Source organism: Uloborus diversus, chromosome 1, assembly GCF_026930045.1.
Source record: "Uloborus diversus isolate 005 chromosome 1, Udiv.v.3.1, whole genome shotgun sequence".
Lineage (NCBI taxonomy): Eukaryota > Metazoa > Arthropoda > Arachnida > Araneae > Uloboridae > Uloborus > Uloborus diversus.
The window spans coordinates 226,045,153-226,061,996 of record NC_072731.1 but is presented as its reverse complement, the minus strand read 5'-3'; the positions used below and the strand labels follow the sequence as shown (position 1 = coordinate 226,061,996).

At 34.7% G+C, this 16,844-nt stretch overlaps 1 protein-coding gene across 1 annotated transcript in view; it reads left to right on the top strand.

Annotated features, from left to right (window-relative positions):
* LOC129234182 (tyrosine kinase receptor Cad96Ca-like) overlaps positions 1-16,844 on the top strand; it is a 66,933-nt gene that overhangs the window by 25,738 nt on the left and 24,351 nt on the right. The window contains exons 2-3 of the mRNA XM_054868094.1: positions 3,609-3,689; positions 15,578-15,729. Of these exons, the coding sequence (XP_054724069.1) occupies positions 3,609-3,689; positions 15,578-15,729 (233 nt within the window). The remainder of the gene's footprint in view (positions 1-3,608; positions 3,690-15,577; positions 15,730-16,844) is intronic.

Here is a 16,844-nt window from a genome sequence, read left to right as displayed (position 1 = left end):
ATATTGCAACTGGAAAAAAATACTTTGTACTTTTCTACTGACACATGTTTTCATTGAACAGAGAGTAGAAAAAGTAATCTCAAATAAAACAACAAAAGAAGTTTAGAGAATGAGAGGGTTCTTAGTAGTTTTCCAATGTGGTTAAACTTTCGAGGAGGTTTAGTTATGCTGTTGTTTTATTTAGTAGGCAAAATGCTGGTCTGGTATCAAAAAATTCCTGGAAAGCTATAAAAAATAATAAAATAAAATAATTTGCTAAATTAAGTTTTAAAAAATAAACCATGTGGTCAACTTACAAAGGGTTTTTTACAGCACTCCAAACCAAATTTGGGTACATTAGTGGTCAAGATAGACTGGTGGTCAAGATAGAAAGGTGGTCAAGTTACAGAGGTTTTCCTTCATTATATGAGATAGGGCTAATTCCGTTCCTGACAAAAGCGGTCAATATAGACAGGTGGTCAACTTACAAAGGTGGTCAACTTTACAGGTTTTACTGTACTTCCATTGAAAAGAAATATTTGTTGGTATAGTGTCAAAGAAGTGATGAAAACCGCATACAAAATGGTAGACATTACGAATTATATTTTTTCAAATAAGCGGAAAGCTTCTACAATAATTACAGCATATATATATATATATATATATATATATATATATATATATATATATATATATATATATATATATATATATATATATATATATATATATATATATATATATATATATATATATATATATATATATATGTATATGTATATATGTATATATATTAAGAGAAAGAATTTAACAACATTTTTTAAAAGTTATTTTGTTACTTTCTTGATATTCTCCTTTTCAATGATGCATAACAATGAGAAATTATTCGTGAATTTTAAAAAATGACTGAATAATATGCAATACAATATAACGACCTCTCGTTATAACGAACGCCGACTGTAATAACAATAATAAAAATAACAATACTTAACAATTATAATAACAACAATAATAATAATAATAACACTACTATTACTACTAATAACAATAACTAATAATAATAACTATTGTTCAGTCATTCCCGTTTATAACGAAGCCGAAGAGCCAAATAAAAATTTTGCTATAGCCGTAATTCCATTATAAAAAGTTAAATATTATACAGTGAAACGTGAAGGGGAAATCAAACTGTTACGTTACCGCATAAATTTGCTGTATGTGACTTCGCAATTTAACGGGCGCGACTATAACAATAATTTAAAAAATATATTAATAATAATTGCTGCTGTATTTTTGTTATTTTTAATATTATTATTACATATAATTAGAAGTTCGACGTCGATGTTGATAGACATCAAGAATTATTTATGCATATTTTACATACATACATACGTACATAGTAAAATCTAAGCAAATGACGAGAGTTTTATAAACGAGAAGGGATATTGTTCGATTGTGGCTGTGGTTATGATTCTGTAGTTACGATTTTGACTTTTTAAAGCATCAAAACAAAAAAAATTCATTGCATATTTTTGCTTCAATCCATCAATAAATTGTGTTGAATAATATTGGAAGGGGGGGGGGGAAGAGAGAGAAAAAAAAAAGTTTGCTCTGAGTGGAAACTAAATTTTAAGCGTACATTGCTTTCATCCTAAACTATCCAGATGACTTCAGGAATCTAAATTCGTATACTTACGCCGGAAGTTTGACTCATTCAGCTACTTCAAAAGAGGTTTGCGACCAACTTTTACTTACCTTAGAAGTTCATTGTTTGCAGAGCATTGACTGATGCAAATTTGGGAGAAAACCTTCAGTCCTTTGTCTTTCTTCGAATTAAAGACCAACTGTCCAACAATGTGACAACCGGTCTGCAAGAAAGTGGTTCAAAAGATGCTTCCGCGATTTAACAGAAGCCTCTGCTCAAAGAGGGAGCGAAAGTTCGAATCTTGATCTGGTACTGCTTGTAAAATCGTGCAATTTATATGTGGTATTATTGTGTTTTTCTGTCCATGAAAGAAGAATAAAAAATACCAATTCGAAAAAGACAATGTGTGATTGTAGTTTAAAGATGAAATGGTACTTGACTGTAGCACTGGTCCGCGGAAAAAGTTTGACCGTTCCGTGAAGATTTCCTCTATTGCGCTAAAAAAAATTTCTTTTTCAAAAAACAGTATAGTGGCATTTCATACGACCTTTTTCGTTATTTTCGTGATACATTTTCATAAATCTCTGTGATTTTTTTTTTTTTTTTGTAAAGTATTTACTTACTTATATACAATTGAAATAGTTAATTATCTGAACATTTAGATCTTCTTGTGAGAAAATCGATATGAAATTTTTACGATTCACTTTTAACAGTTCTTTAATACCTAGTATTTTTTCCCCTTTTCTTTCTATCTTTTTTTTTTCTTTTATAAGGAAAAGAAATTTTACCCGCTAAATTTTTCACTTTCAATCATTTAATGAGAATATCTAAGACATATTTATGCAATTACAATAAATACCTGATAAGTTATAATAATATTAAGCATGAATAAATATAAAGCTATTTTTAAAATTAATGATGCCTTGGTGCATTAATGATTTAAAAAATATCATCCATTATCATCACACAGGGGATAAACAAACAGCATATATCTGTAAAGAAGAATACCCTTGAATTATGGGTTGATCAAAAAAAACCAGAAACAAAAAGCGCGAAAAGATAATTACGTCACTTTGTTCGAGCTTCTATGGGGTCCCGTCCTATTCCAGTCCCAAAATTCGGACATTCAATTAGAGCTCCAAAAATGTGGACACAAAACTTGAAGGACTTTTTTGATGATTCCGCAATTCGCATGAATTGAAATTTGGTATTTTAGAGTTTCTAGGAATAAATACACGCGTTTTGCAGTGAATAAATTCCTGTTTTCATAACTTTGTTTTAGAAATGGAAAATACATTTTCGATGAGTTCAATTATGTTTTGTCTTGCTACATACAAGAGTTGAAGAGTACGTTTCTCTTTTTTTTTACTTCTTTTTACAAAAAAGGAAGCATTGTTTTCGCGAAAAAAATTTCACTCAAAAATCGACCTTAAATTCCGTTTTACTCACCCCCGAATGAATGTTGAGTTTTTTTTCCACTCGAGTGCGGATGTATGTCGCATAACTCAAGAACGGTATGTCGTAGATAGTTGAAATTTGGTACGTAGACTCCTAGTGGGACCTAGTTAAGCACCTTCCCTTTTGGTTACACTCCGGTGTTTCTAAAGGGGTCTTTTGCCCTTTTTTGGGGGAAATCATTGTTAATTTCGATGTGAACTCAAGTGGTGTTATCATTCGGCGGACACTTGGCGAGATATCGCCAGTCTTTTGGTCGCAAGTTTTGTCGCCAACTTGGCGACAAATTCGGCGGGTTTTTTTTAAATCTGATTTTAATTTAGCCACTGTTGGTGATATTTAGAGTAAAGTATTGAATCACATTAAAATTGCCAGTAATGGGGAAATAACATTAAATTGGAGTAAAAGGAAGTCATGTGATGCACACGTCGCTCGTTTTCTAAATAGTATAAAGCTTCATTTTAAAATTGTATAGATAGTTTCATTACATAATTATAGACTGCTTATTGATTCGATGTCTTCTATTTTTCAGCTTATGCTTTTACCGGCCACAACACACCGCCAGTATTTGATTTCAAACGAGAATGGCTTATTCAAGAAAACGAACCAGTTGGTAAGTAAATATGAGTTACTTAAATCACTATGTGACACGATTTTTCTAACATAAATACTATCACGTGTATTGAATTACTTACTTAATTGTAACCAAAATTGCCCAATGATATGGGTATCTAACACGTCACGTTTTTTTTGTTATAGCCTCTATAACATTTTTATGCCCCTTCGTCTGTAATGTGATTAAAATAATTTAATTCCATACTTATTTCAATAATTAGAAGTATAAAACAGCCTGTCAGTATAGGATATAGTGAAAAGTACCATCTACAACAGTTATTGTTCAAAAGAATATTTTACTTAAATTAGAATTGCTGCAAAATTCTGAAAGTGGCAACACTTAATATTTTACTTTACCACTCTTAATTTTTTTATTTGACAAAATTTTTTGTCAAAGCTATACACAATAATGGCAAAGGACTTTTCTATTTGAAAAGAATTTTTCCCAAATTGAGTGATACTAAATTCAAAGAAGGCATTTTTGTCGACCCACAAATAAGAACGCTTATGAAGAATAATGACCTTGACGAAGAACTCACCCCAAAAAAGCTAGCGGCTTAGTTATCTCTAAGGGAAGTAATTCGAGGATTTCAGTCACTCATAATACTAAAAACGCCAAGTTTTTAGTGAAAAACGTGTTGCAAAAATATGACACGATGCGGTGCAGAATTTCATTGAACTAGACATTTCTTGCCTTCTCATTCCTAGTTTCTCTCTCTTAATCTTGCAATGGTGAGTGATGAGCAAGTTAAACATTTTAAATCAAGACATTAAACGTATATAAAAACGTTACCAAGGAAAATGAAATGCAAAAATATTAGGCGATTACTATTGGTTTCTTATTCAAGATGATTTCACAATTCACTTGAAGAAAAGTTAATTTTTCCTCATTTTCTTTCATAACATGTGGCATATTTTTCTACTCAATGGTAAAACCTGTGCATTATTTACTCTCAATGTATATATAACTGTACATCATTACTATATCTGTATCAAGATCCAAAGTATAAACAAAAAAATATGTTTAGAATTGGTTTAAATATTTCAGTTTTTAGCTATTTATGAAATTAAATTTATCATAACTTTAAAATGGTACGTGTTGCAAGAATTTAGTTTATATATTTATGTTCAGCAGATCCAATTTGACGTAAATCAGCTGTTTAATTCAATGTTATAGAAAAAAAGTAAATATTTGTCATACAGTGATATTTAATAAACTGTTTTATCACTCTTTCTAAGTAATTCTAGCAGCGCTGGCGGACCAGATGATATGAATACTTGACATAAGTAATACCCCCTCCACCCAAAATTAGTTGCTACGATTGAATAATTGTGTATGTAATGATTATTGACACTGATGATTTTAAGATTTTATTTGAACGTTTTCCTGAGGTTTCAGGGAGCTCTGCAATCAATTTAAAATATTTACTTTTCCAAGCAATCGCTCCTTAAATCTGTACCAAATTAGTTTCAAAAACCGAGTGTACACATTCTTGAGCCACGCCCCAATTTGTAAGAATTTCACCACCTGTATGCAAACTAGTACCGGAAATTGCTTAAGTTGAAAGAGTAAACGGCAAAAAGTCAAGAAAGGGTCGATACTTTTGTCTGAAAAACTCGCCTCTGTATTTTGGAAAAAAATAAAATAAAAAAGTAAAAATTAATTTGAATTTTGACCTCTTGAATTCAAATTATGTTTTTCGCAATCACGAGTGTGTGTGTGTTTGTGTCTGCGTGCAGGTATGAGTGTGTGAGTAGTTGTCTGTATGAGTGTGTGTGTAGGGGGGGAGGGGAATGTGTATGTGTGTGTTGGCATATGTGTTTGTGTCTGCGTGAAGGCCTGAGTGTGTGGGTAGTTGTGTGTAGGTGTCTGTATGTATGCGTGTGTGTGTATGTGTTTGAGTGTGTGTATGTGTTTGTGTATGTGTGTAGGTGTATGTATGTGTGTGTATGTGTTTGTGTACGTGCGTGTATGTATGCGTGTAAGTGTAGGATATTGACGCAACCTGGAGACGGTTTTCGCTATAGGAGCAGCATCGTAAGGGTCGACGGTGATGCTGCAGAGGGTGCTGGTGGGAAAATAAAATGATAGCACATCAAAACAGTCAAAGGAAAGCAATAAGCAATCGTGATTGCTCAATAAAATCTGCTCGCAAGTCTGAATGGGGATATTTTTCATTTTACACTAGTTTTGAAGTACGCAAAATGAAGAATTCGTCCAAATAATAATGCAGTGGACGCCGGTTATTTAAATCAGTGGTTAATTGAATCAGCCGCTTTAATGAATCAAATCGTCAAAAAAAAAGAGCAAAATCCAACTTTTTTGAATTAATCGCCTTATGAATCAGTCGCTTTATGGAATCAAAGCTGCTTAGGACAAACGTGATTCATATAGGCGGCGGTCACTGAATAATAATCTTTATGTGTGTGTGTGCGAACATGTTGGAGGAGACCCTATGCAAATCGCACCATATAGGGAAGTATCCTATTTACCGATGGTTAAGTGCCACAACAGCGACATCAGTAAATAGCAAGAACAGGAATATTCCAAAGTTATGATTAGTGCTTGGCTGGGAGAGGGGGGGGGGGGAGGCGACTTCATACAGCTCCCCTGGAAAGCATTGTGTGGGAAACTAGTTTTGTTTATCAATTGACGACCTTTTTCTTGTTCTCGCTTCTTAGATAGTGCCTCTGAGAATTCTGCTAATAAAAACGCAATTGCCGATTCTTGGCGCACGCATCAGTAATACCCAAGGTGTGTTGTAGTAAAAACTGAATAGAACGCAAAGAAAGTGAACGGCGACATACCTGCTGTCACTACTCTTTGATTCTTGACCCTCTACTCCGCAGAAGGCATTGTCTGCACGAACAGAAGGGAAGTTTCGACATTATTAGCATCAGGAAGTGGCCTACATTGCCGTCCATTGCCGCCCACGCCAGCAAAGGCTATCTTTTCTTATTTGCGTGGAACGTCTCCCCCGCTGTGTCCCACAAATAATGTAATAGCTGCAGTTTGATTCAGTCACGTTTGGTAGTTTCGGTTTCGGTTATGTGTGGCTTTTAGTCGAGTCGGAAATGACACCAAGAACCAAAATGGCCAGTTTTTTTTTTTTTTTTTCAATTTTTTACTTTAACATGTTGTTTTAGTCGCCAATTTCGTTTCATGCGGGCCATCCAGGTTCGGAAGTATGGCACTCATATACATGATAGGTACTTTTAGTCAGTTCAATTTAAAAAAGTGTATTAAAAATAAACTTTTTAAAATTAAACTCACTAGAATCGTTTTATAGCTTAAAGGGTGTCAAAAAGATTCAGAAAATCCTGTCCCTCCCCCTTCAATGAATTCTACCTCAGTTTTATCATAGCACTACCTCAGAAAATGCAAAAAAAAGAAAAGAAATCAGGTAGATTAAACACGTCGTCGTCGTTTTTAAAGATTAAGCTGGGTATTTGTTTTCTTTTACTTTGGATTATTTCATCACATCAAGACACCTGTAGGATGTGAGCAAAAAGAAACGAAGGTTTAACCCAGTGTTGCCTTAAACTAAAATCAATTTTGAAATTTCTGTAACACTAAGTTATTTTTTGAATACGAAAGGCGTGAAGAAGCAAATATGTCGGAGTGTCTACTAAATACATGCACGTTCGGTAATTAGTAGCAAAACCGAAAAGTCATTTTCGGTTTTTAGATATCTGAATGCTATTACTAGGCGACGATCTATAATTCGGAATCAGATATTTTGAGTAGCATTAAAAGACTGATGTGTAGAAATTTAATAAAAAATAAGGGAAAATGGTAGATGTACTTCAGCAAATTTGCCGAATCCAATATTAAAAGGTAATATATATATTTTTTTAATGATCATGATGTTGTGAGGAGAAAAATTGGAAAGATCATTCTATTTCTCAATAGCCAGTGAATCTGGTGAATTATTCTGATATCATCTGAGCTCAACAAAGTTGAGGAAAGGCAGTTCAAAATCTGACCAATACAAAGAGGGCTAGGGCCTGTTTACTTTATTGGCCTACTGGGACCCACGTTTAAGGCCCCCTCAAATGGCAAAACTTGTTTTAGCTAATGGTTGAACTATAAGGTTTGATTCGAGATCCACGAAAAAGTGTTTGACCCAGGACCTTCCGATGTCTTAATTGGGCCTTGACGATAACTAGTCATTTTCCAGAAAACTATGAAGAATGGGAAACAGAAATAATAAAGTAAATTTTGTGTATGTGTGGGAAATCAAAGAAAACTCAATCAGGTGAGACATTCTCATTAATTTATAAATACTTTGAGGTTTGAAAGATATATGGATAACATAGAACAGCCTCATCCGTCAGTTTATATTCACATAAGAAATGGAAGAAAGTTTTATAGTTAGAGGAGCAAATTTATATATATTGCTTGCCAATGAAAATTCTGTAGGACGAGATAACCACTCAAAATAAAAGTTAAGAGAAAGTAAGAGAGGGAGAAACTCAAAATGGCACAATACATAATAATATTGACACAAAATATGGAAAATTATGGTTTATAAAATTCTTGTCGAGGTATTATTCTTGAATACAAGCAATGATGGCTTTTTTATTTATGATAACTAGGAAACGAAATTCTTTCGTACGTACAGTTGATATGATCAAAAAAAAAAAAAAAAATGTCCCTGTAAACCTGCACCGAAAGTTCTGCTTTTGTAAATATGAATTCTAGAGGAAATTACATAAATAGGCTTCTAGTCCCAGAAATAAATTGACGAATGAAAAATTTTTAAGCCAGGGGAAACATTCTTAGTCCGCTTCAGTAATGCAAGGTCATATTCAGTGGACACGTTTCTAGGATTTAGTCATCCCCTTGAATTGATAACTAGCTAAAAAAAGTTAGAAATTAAACTAAAAAACAATGAAGATATTATCAGTCAAATCAATAACTAGTAACGTTCATACCAAACTTTGCATTTAAAATGCATACCTAAGGGCTTTTCTGAATACAGTTCCCTTTGCAACAGCCAGTTGTCTCTGCATTAAACGAAATAAAAAGGTTACAACAAATACTTTCTGTATTGATGTTCTGACGAGAGCAAATATCTCTGCTCTCTGTAAATAAAAATATTGTAAGAAATGACCTCCATATTGATAAATTTATACACTGAATGACTTCCACAACATACAAGAACTGACTTCCACATTGATGTTTTTTCAACAGTGAATATCTCTGTGCTCTCCGTAAATTAAAATATTGCAAGAATCCCCCTCTAACGATTTCACACAACAGCGGATATCTCTGCTCTCTCTGGAAATAAAAATATTGCAAGAAATGCCCTCTAAATTGCTGTTTTCACAACAATGAGTATATCTGCGCTCGCTGTAAACCAAAATATTGCAAGAATTGCCCTCTAATAACATTTGCACACAACGTGGATGTCTCTTCGCTCTATGTAATTCAAAATATTGCAAGAAATACGCTCTAACCCTTTCACACAACAGTGCATATCTTCGCGCTCTGTATAAATAAAAATATTGCAAAAAATGCCCTCTAAATTGATGTTTTCACAACAATAAATATCTCTGCGCTCTCTATATATCAAAATATTGCTAGAAATGGCCTCTAATAGCGTTTACACACAACAGTGGATATTTCTGCACTCTCTGTAAATCAAAATATTGCAATAAATACGCTCAAACATTTTCACTCAACAGCGGATATCTCTGCGCTCTCAGTAAATAAAAATATTGCTAGAAATTTCCTCTAAAGTGATGGTTTCACAACAATGATTATAATCTGCTCTCGCTCTAAACCAAAATATTGCAAGAATTGCCCTTTGATAACATTTACACACAACGGTGGATATCTCTGCGTTCTCTGTAATTCAAACTGTTGCAAGAAATGCGCTCTAACGTTTTCACACAACAGTGGATATCTCTGCGCTCTCTGTAAATGAAAATATTGCAAGAAATACCCTCTAACATTTTCACATAATATCTCTGCGCTCTCAGTAAACCAAAATATTGCAAGAAATGCTTTCTAAATTGATGTTTTCACAACAATGAATATCTCTGCGCTCTCTATAAATCAAAATGTTGAAAGAAATGCCCCACAGTAACGTTTACTTACAACAGTTGGATATCTTTGCGCTCTCTGTAAATCAAAACATTGCAAGAAATACGCTCTAACATTTTTACACAACAGCGGATATCTCTGCGTTCTCTTTTAAAAAAAGTATTGCAAGAAACGCCCTCTAAGTTGATGTTTTCACCACAGAGATTATCTGCGAGCTCTCTGCAGACAAAAAAACTGCAGGAAATTCCCTCTACATTGATGTTTCCACAACAGCGAATATCTCTGCGCTCTCTGTCCCATTTACTCGTCTTTAACTGCCTCATCTTGAAGCTTCTTGATGTCACATATCCCTGCTGACCCACCTGTGAACGGTGACCTTGTGCAAGCAACGAAACTGGGAACGAAGGAAGAAAAGACATTGTCCTTTAGCTGGCCCTAATCGCCTCATTCTATACCAGTCTCTGCTCGCTCTGCCGAAGACACCGAGATTCTTTTTATTATTTGACGCACTCAAGGACCGAAACCGACTGTCTCTCTGAATGTAAGAAGTGACACGTCCGCCATATTTCTGTCCAATAAATTATTTCTACGGCCTAATTTTGTAAAGAAATTTTCTCTGTTTGTTGCATTTTAACTAAAAACAAAATGTTGTAAATAGCAATGAAAACTCTCAACAGGCTCTTGATCACTCTCTTAGGTAAAAAGCATTTGTATGAATACTTTTAGTAAGTCTCCATTGGGTTAAAATAGTACCGCCTGTTCAATGTTCACCCTAGGGTCCCAAACGGCACCGGTTTGTCGCCTTTAGTTTTATCAGTCGTTTACACGTTAGCTTGCTATCCTGTTCTCTAGGTTGGTGAGGGGGGGAAAAATCAACTTTTTTTTTCTTTCAAAATCGAAAAAACCGGCTTTTTAGTTGAAACTGTTTTCTTTTTTTTTTTTGTTTAATCCATGTCTATTTAGTTCAGATGCAATTTTTAAGAAAAGCAATTTTATTATACGGAAAGTCATGATTTTATGAATTAATTTTTGAGGACTGCTTAACATTCGGACACATTTTCTTGGTTATTAATAAAATTACAACTAGAATAAACCCTTGCAATTTCATTTTCAAACTTGTGATAGAATTCTGTCCCGAAATTTGATCTTTCGGTCCAATAACAACCAATGTGATGGGCCCTAGTATAGGGTTATACAGTCGTTCCCAAACTGGGTGCCACGACACCGCGACTTAGGGTGCCTTGAGAGAAACCTAATTCATCAAAGGCTGCCGCGACTCGGAAAATTTTAAGAACCACTCATTGAGTTACAGTAATTACATTTACTAATGGTGTCAAGATTTTTATACGGTCAGATCAATTCATAAACAAGTAAACTATAATTTAGTTCCTTGAAATCTATGAAGAATTAATTAAAATTAATTATAAACTATTTGTACATTCCTCATGTAGCAGGCGACAATAATCTATTGAAGTGTTCAAAATTTCACTGTGCTGGGAGGTAAAAGCTTGGTGAAACCAGAAAATAATGAAAAATTTTACGAAACTTTTTTGTAAAATTGATATTTTTGACATTGGATGTTGTTGTTCTAAGGTACAGATATGGTTGTTATTCTTTCTGAATATCTTGTATCTCGTAACTCTGAAGTAGCTATACGAAGAACCTTTTGAAAAGGTGTGCTTCTTTACACAGGAATTAATTTTGGGCACCAAGCATCCAGCTGCTTAATTAACCCAAACTGAACATTACCAAATCGAAGCAATTATTCGTGTATTTACATTTTCAGTAGTCAGTCAGTTCAAGCATTGTCAATCAGTTCAAGTTAGCGTGACAAACCTGATAGTAGTAAAATAAAACTGAACAACAGACCTTCAGATAAAGCCATCTCTTCGTTTTGTTGCTGTTGGAATTCTCCAGTGCAAAACTTGACCACGGAGATATGGCGGTTGAACTGTAAGTGGAAATGAAATACTTCATTTTGTAGTAGGTATGATCAGCGAGATCGCGCGAACGGTACAAACTTGACTGCTTTCTTAGTCTCGTTGATCAAAACCTGTTACAAAATGAAGTGTTCTGTTTCCGCTTCCAGTTCATCTGCCATTTTTCCGCGGAAAGGATAAACCAGCGATCAGAGCTAGATTAAATCCATGGTATTGAAAGCTCTAATAAAGTCAATAACAAGCAATGGCCTCCAGAATAAAGACTTTTTTTTTTTTTTTGGAGAATCCCAAACAGTCAACAAAACGGACTGGGGAGGGATGATTCAGGTCAGGTTGGGGAAGTCTTGTTTCCGCTGAAATAGTTAAGAAAGAAATCTAAAGTGACCACTGATTAGTCAGCTCATTATTGTTTGGTTTTGTCTTCTGCATAGAAGAGACAGAGAGAGACCAAGGTTTCTCGATTGATTCAACAGGTCTTAGTGAATAACATTTTGAGAAAAATTCATACGAAATTTTCTGTCCCCTTCCCCCTGCCACGCTTGTATAAACGTTCCAGTTCAAACTGATGAAATGTTATTTCCTTGAAGATGAAACAGCATTTCGAAAGATTTTCTCATCAGTAATTGACTCCATATCCGTTTCCAGTGGCTAAGAACGGAAAAGGAAACAAATGTCTGAAGTTAACACTTAGCAGTGAAATCCACCAGAAGGAAGAAACTCGAGTGTCTTTCACTTTACTTAACTCCAATCTTCAACAACCCGGACAAACGGTACATAATCGATTTGATGATGAATGAGGTCACATTTAGCGAAGCTATTGTTTGATGCGATTTTGTGCTTCGCCGGTTGAAAGACGTCCTCTAAACTGGTTATGTTAAGTAACGAGTCGAAAACGAAGACTCGAAGTGGGGCAGCAGTGCTGAACTTTTGCAAAATGTTTGCTGGATATTGATCTATATTTCCGAGACGACATTCGTGGCCTTAGCTAAATATCGTCGCCTGAGAGCAACAGTAAATAAGACATCTAATCCAAGGAATAGCAGTGAGATCTTACTGTTGCTTTGAGGCGACGATATGTGAGTAAACATTGCAGGTCCTAATTAACGTATGAGCGAGGGCCAACTGAGCATGAGGTTCAGGGTTTAATTTCTTTTCGAAATTCCATTACATGTAATAGACTTTGTATTTTTTGGCTTCAAATTTCATATAATTATACAAAAATTCACATTACATTAAATGTACGGAAAATAAGAACAAAATAATTGTTACATTCAAAAATCTTAACTCCTCCTCATGAAGTTTAAATAAACTTTTCGATCATTGCTAAGGCAAGGGTTCCCACCTAGGGGGGGGGGGGTCGTAGCGCAGACTGCGGCATTGAACTTTTTTTTTCTTTTTAGGGAGAAGGATCTTGCCTTATATGGGTCGGTGCGCCCTTGCTCTTAGGGGGTGGGCAACCCTGGCTAAGGTACAGATACATTTCGTGAAATAAATAATTACATGCAATTATTAAAGAAATGAAACAAAGTACATATGTTATACAGGTGGAGCATTGTATTTACCATGCAAAATGTCACGGATTTTACCACGTGGGAAATTGGAATGAGCAAACAATAAATAAAAAGTTCTATAGTAAAAATAAAAGTTTAAGTCAGTTTTTCTTTCAAAAGAAAAGTAATTTAACTTTCCTTGTCGGAAGTTGGTGTAATTTTCAGAAGTTCATTCATTCAAACTTCAATTTTCTTCGTTAAATTACTGTGCTACTTTCAGTTCAATTTTCTTAGTTAAATTACAGTACTACTTTCAGTGCAATTTTCGTTGTTAAATTGCTGTATAATTACTCCTCATAGAGTACATACCAGCACTGATTTTTTTTTTGTAAAGTAAACAATAAGAGTTAATTTTTTTAGATTTAAATATATATATATATATATAATTTCATACTATAACATTATGCACACTTTTATACGAGTATGTTATGTACATAAGTTTTGTAAAACCACTTTTTCCGAATAATTGGCATACTATGTTCCAAAACAGTATTTTCTAGGTTATTTTCCAAAACCCTTAATACCTACGGTCTGAGTTAGTTCGGACTTTAGACATTTTACTGTAAAATGTTATCTTCTCTTAAAAAGAAATTCTTTGCTAATTTTGGCTAAAATTCAAATCATTCAGTGTATATTTGTATTACAAATTAGCCTATATAGTCTTATATTAAAAACATATAGCAGTTTGTACAAATACAGTAAACATTACATTCTAGGAAAAAGACATTTTTTTTCCGGAGCACTAGTAATTGTAATCATACAAATAAAAAATTTATTGAAGAAATAAAGATCAATATTAATCATTAATATTACTGGTATTTACCTATAGAATCAAATAATAACCATAAAAATTGCTTAAAATGTTGCTATGGTGCATTATTAGAATGATATTTGGTCAGAATTAAAATCCTCACTTCACCCCAACTAGAAGAGGGAGGAGTGGCTCTAGCCTGTGAACCGCTTGAACTCTAGACTCCGGGTCCCACTATGGCTTGATCGGGTCCTATGAATGATTGTCGTCAGTAATGTTTATAGTTCACAGATACGGCTTTATAGAAAACTTATCGTCATATCGAGTAACTATGGAGTGATAAATAAATCTCTAGAACGTGTCTGTGTATGCAACAAAATTTGACAAGTTTTGTGAGGCCTGTTAAGAAATAATTATAAATGTTAAGTTTGCTTAGCGGTTAGCAGCACAGTTGAAATATTATACATTCAGAATACACTAAATTAGTTTAAGTAATATCTTTGGTCTTATGCGTTTGTTATGTGCTTATGTTTTTGTGATTAAATACTCTCCTCAAAAGGGAAATTGAAATGCCAAGAAAGAATGAGTAGAGTCATGAAAATTGCAGGTGAGATTGTGGTAAGAGTAAAATACCTCAATCCCGCTATCAATGATTTCATTAATGGTTTCTTGAGGAATTTTAAGTCGAGCCATATCCACTGCTATGCGCAGATCATCAATGCTGTGTACCAGTGGTCCTTGGTTCATGTCTCGTCCAATGATATCCCACAGGGCCACAGGTGCTCGATGAGATTCAGATCCGGAAAGGTTGCCAGCTTGGGAAAGATGTTAAATCCGGTCAGACTGTTACGAGTTTGCCGTGCGACGTGTGACCTGACATTGTCTTGCTGTACTACCGTGTTGGGTGCAGCCTGAAATCCAAGCTCCTATACTGCCGTGCTAAATGCAAAAGTCGTATCTGCGCTTGAGTCCAAAATGAGAAATTTCCTGCATTTTTAAGTTGTGTGCCTGCATGTATTTGATTTAGATGCAACTCGATCAGATTTAATAAAAAAAAGAAGAATATTTCCCATTCCCAAATAACCACTTAAAATATGTGACAAAGAATCACTTGGTGACTGTAACTAAATTTTGATAAAAAGTGCAAGTACGACTTTTGTGCTTAGCACGGCAGTATAGATGTTCTATGGTATGGCCCTCCGGTGATGCGAAAAAATCTATGAAGCGTGTTAGTATCTGCCAGCATTGTGATAGAGTATACTTTGTTAAAAATTTGAGTACTTCAGTTATTCGATGCCTCGGGGTGTTGCCTCAATTTTGCAAGAACTCACAGTAATGCGTCTGAAAGAAATTTAAGCACAAATACCTTATCTCTAACAAAATCCCATAGAAAAAAATCACGAGGTCTGGAGATCTCGGGCCAAACAACGATGGCATAGTGCTTTCAATGGCAATAAAATCTATCATGCCACCTGCGACCCGTATTCTAAACTCTACCCGGACAATTTTCAAACAGTAGTATATTTGTATGCTTAAAACAGTGTCTTAAAGCAGAAAGATAAATTTATTTTTCGCATTCTTTTCCCCTTATAGGTAGCCGCATCATTACAGTTCGAACGCGCGACGAAGATGGTGATCATATCGAGTACGGAATCGAACCTGCGAGATACGTCGATGGTTCGGACTACTTCCGCATTAACAAAGACACCGGAGAAGTCTACTTGGATAAGACCCTCTCGGGGCAGGTAAGAGACCGCTAATTTACAAAAGAAATCAATAGTTTGCATCTTGTGCAGAAATAAGAAATCAACGTTGAGTTTTAATAGCTTAAACAAATCTTAAGAGGTAGAAGATACAGTAAGCACAAGCTAAATGTTCCAATAAAATGAGACATGTACAACAGAATACTTTGAAATTTTTACTGCACCAAAACAACTCTATTACAAACTGATATGTCAAATTCGGGAGCTATTCATTTCAGGTAAATTAATAATTTATTTAAAAACCAAATTTTGTTAATTCGCTAAAGTTTATGCACAAAAACGAAATATTTACATTTCACAATCATCAAATCGTCAAAGTCCTTTCTGCGGTGTTTACATTGCACCTGATGTGATGGAATGAATGATTTTCAATGATAACACGAGATTACGAATGGTTTCGGGAGCAAATCTGTCCCAGGCTTTCTTAATCGCTGATTTGAGCTCTTGGACTGAACAAGATTGTTTCCCATCCCTGTAAAAGACACGTGAGATGATTCTTAGATGTTCTTAGTCGGTTGGAGATCTGAGCTGAGTGCTGGCCAGCTCATCACACTGATATTCTGAGAGATGTGAGTCATTCTTTTGCATAATTTGAGGAGGGGGGGAGGGAGTATGCATCGGATGCGTTGGCTTGCTGAAAGATCTGATTGGGAGCAACCATGACTTTTCCAAACGACAAAAAATTCTCACCTAGAGCTTTCTTGACAATTTTTTGAATTTTGTGTGCCATTTAGGAAGCAAAGAGAAGTGTTCCCCTTAGGTGTAAGGCTCAACATACCATAGCAAGTCATCACCTTTTTGCCTGCAGCACATGCTCTTCGGATCTTTTCTCAAGTCACGCTAATAGAATAACCTGTCTAGGCCATCAATATTCTATATACTGTTTCAGAAAAGGCTCATATACATTTTATTTTTTCGATGAATCCTGATTCGGTTGTTCGGCTACCCATGCTGTCACTCGACATTTTATTAAAATCTAAATTGAAGTTTTATCTAATTAAGAGACAAATTGTGAGGTTGAGCCGTTCTTTTAATTCCTTCATCCTCATGAAATATGGTTTTTATCTTGTCCTTTGCATGTTTGAATTGCTCTCCAC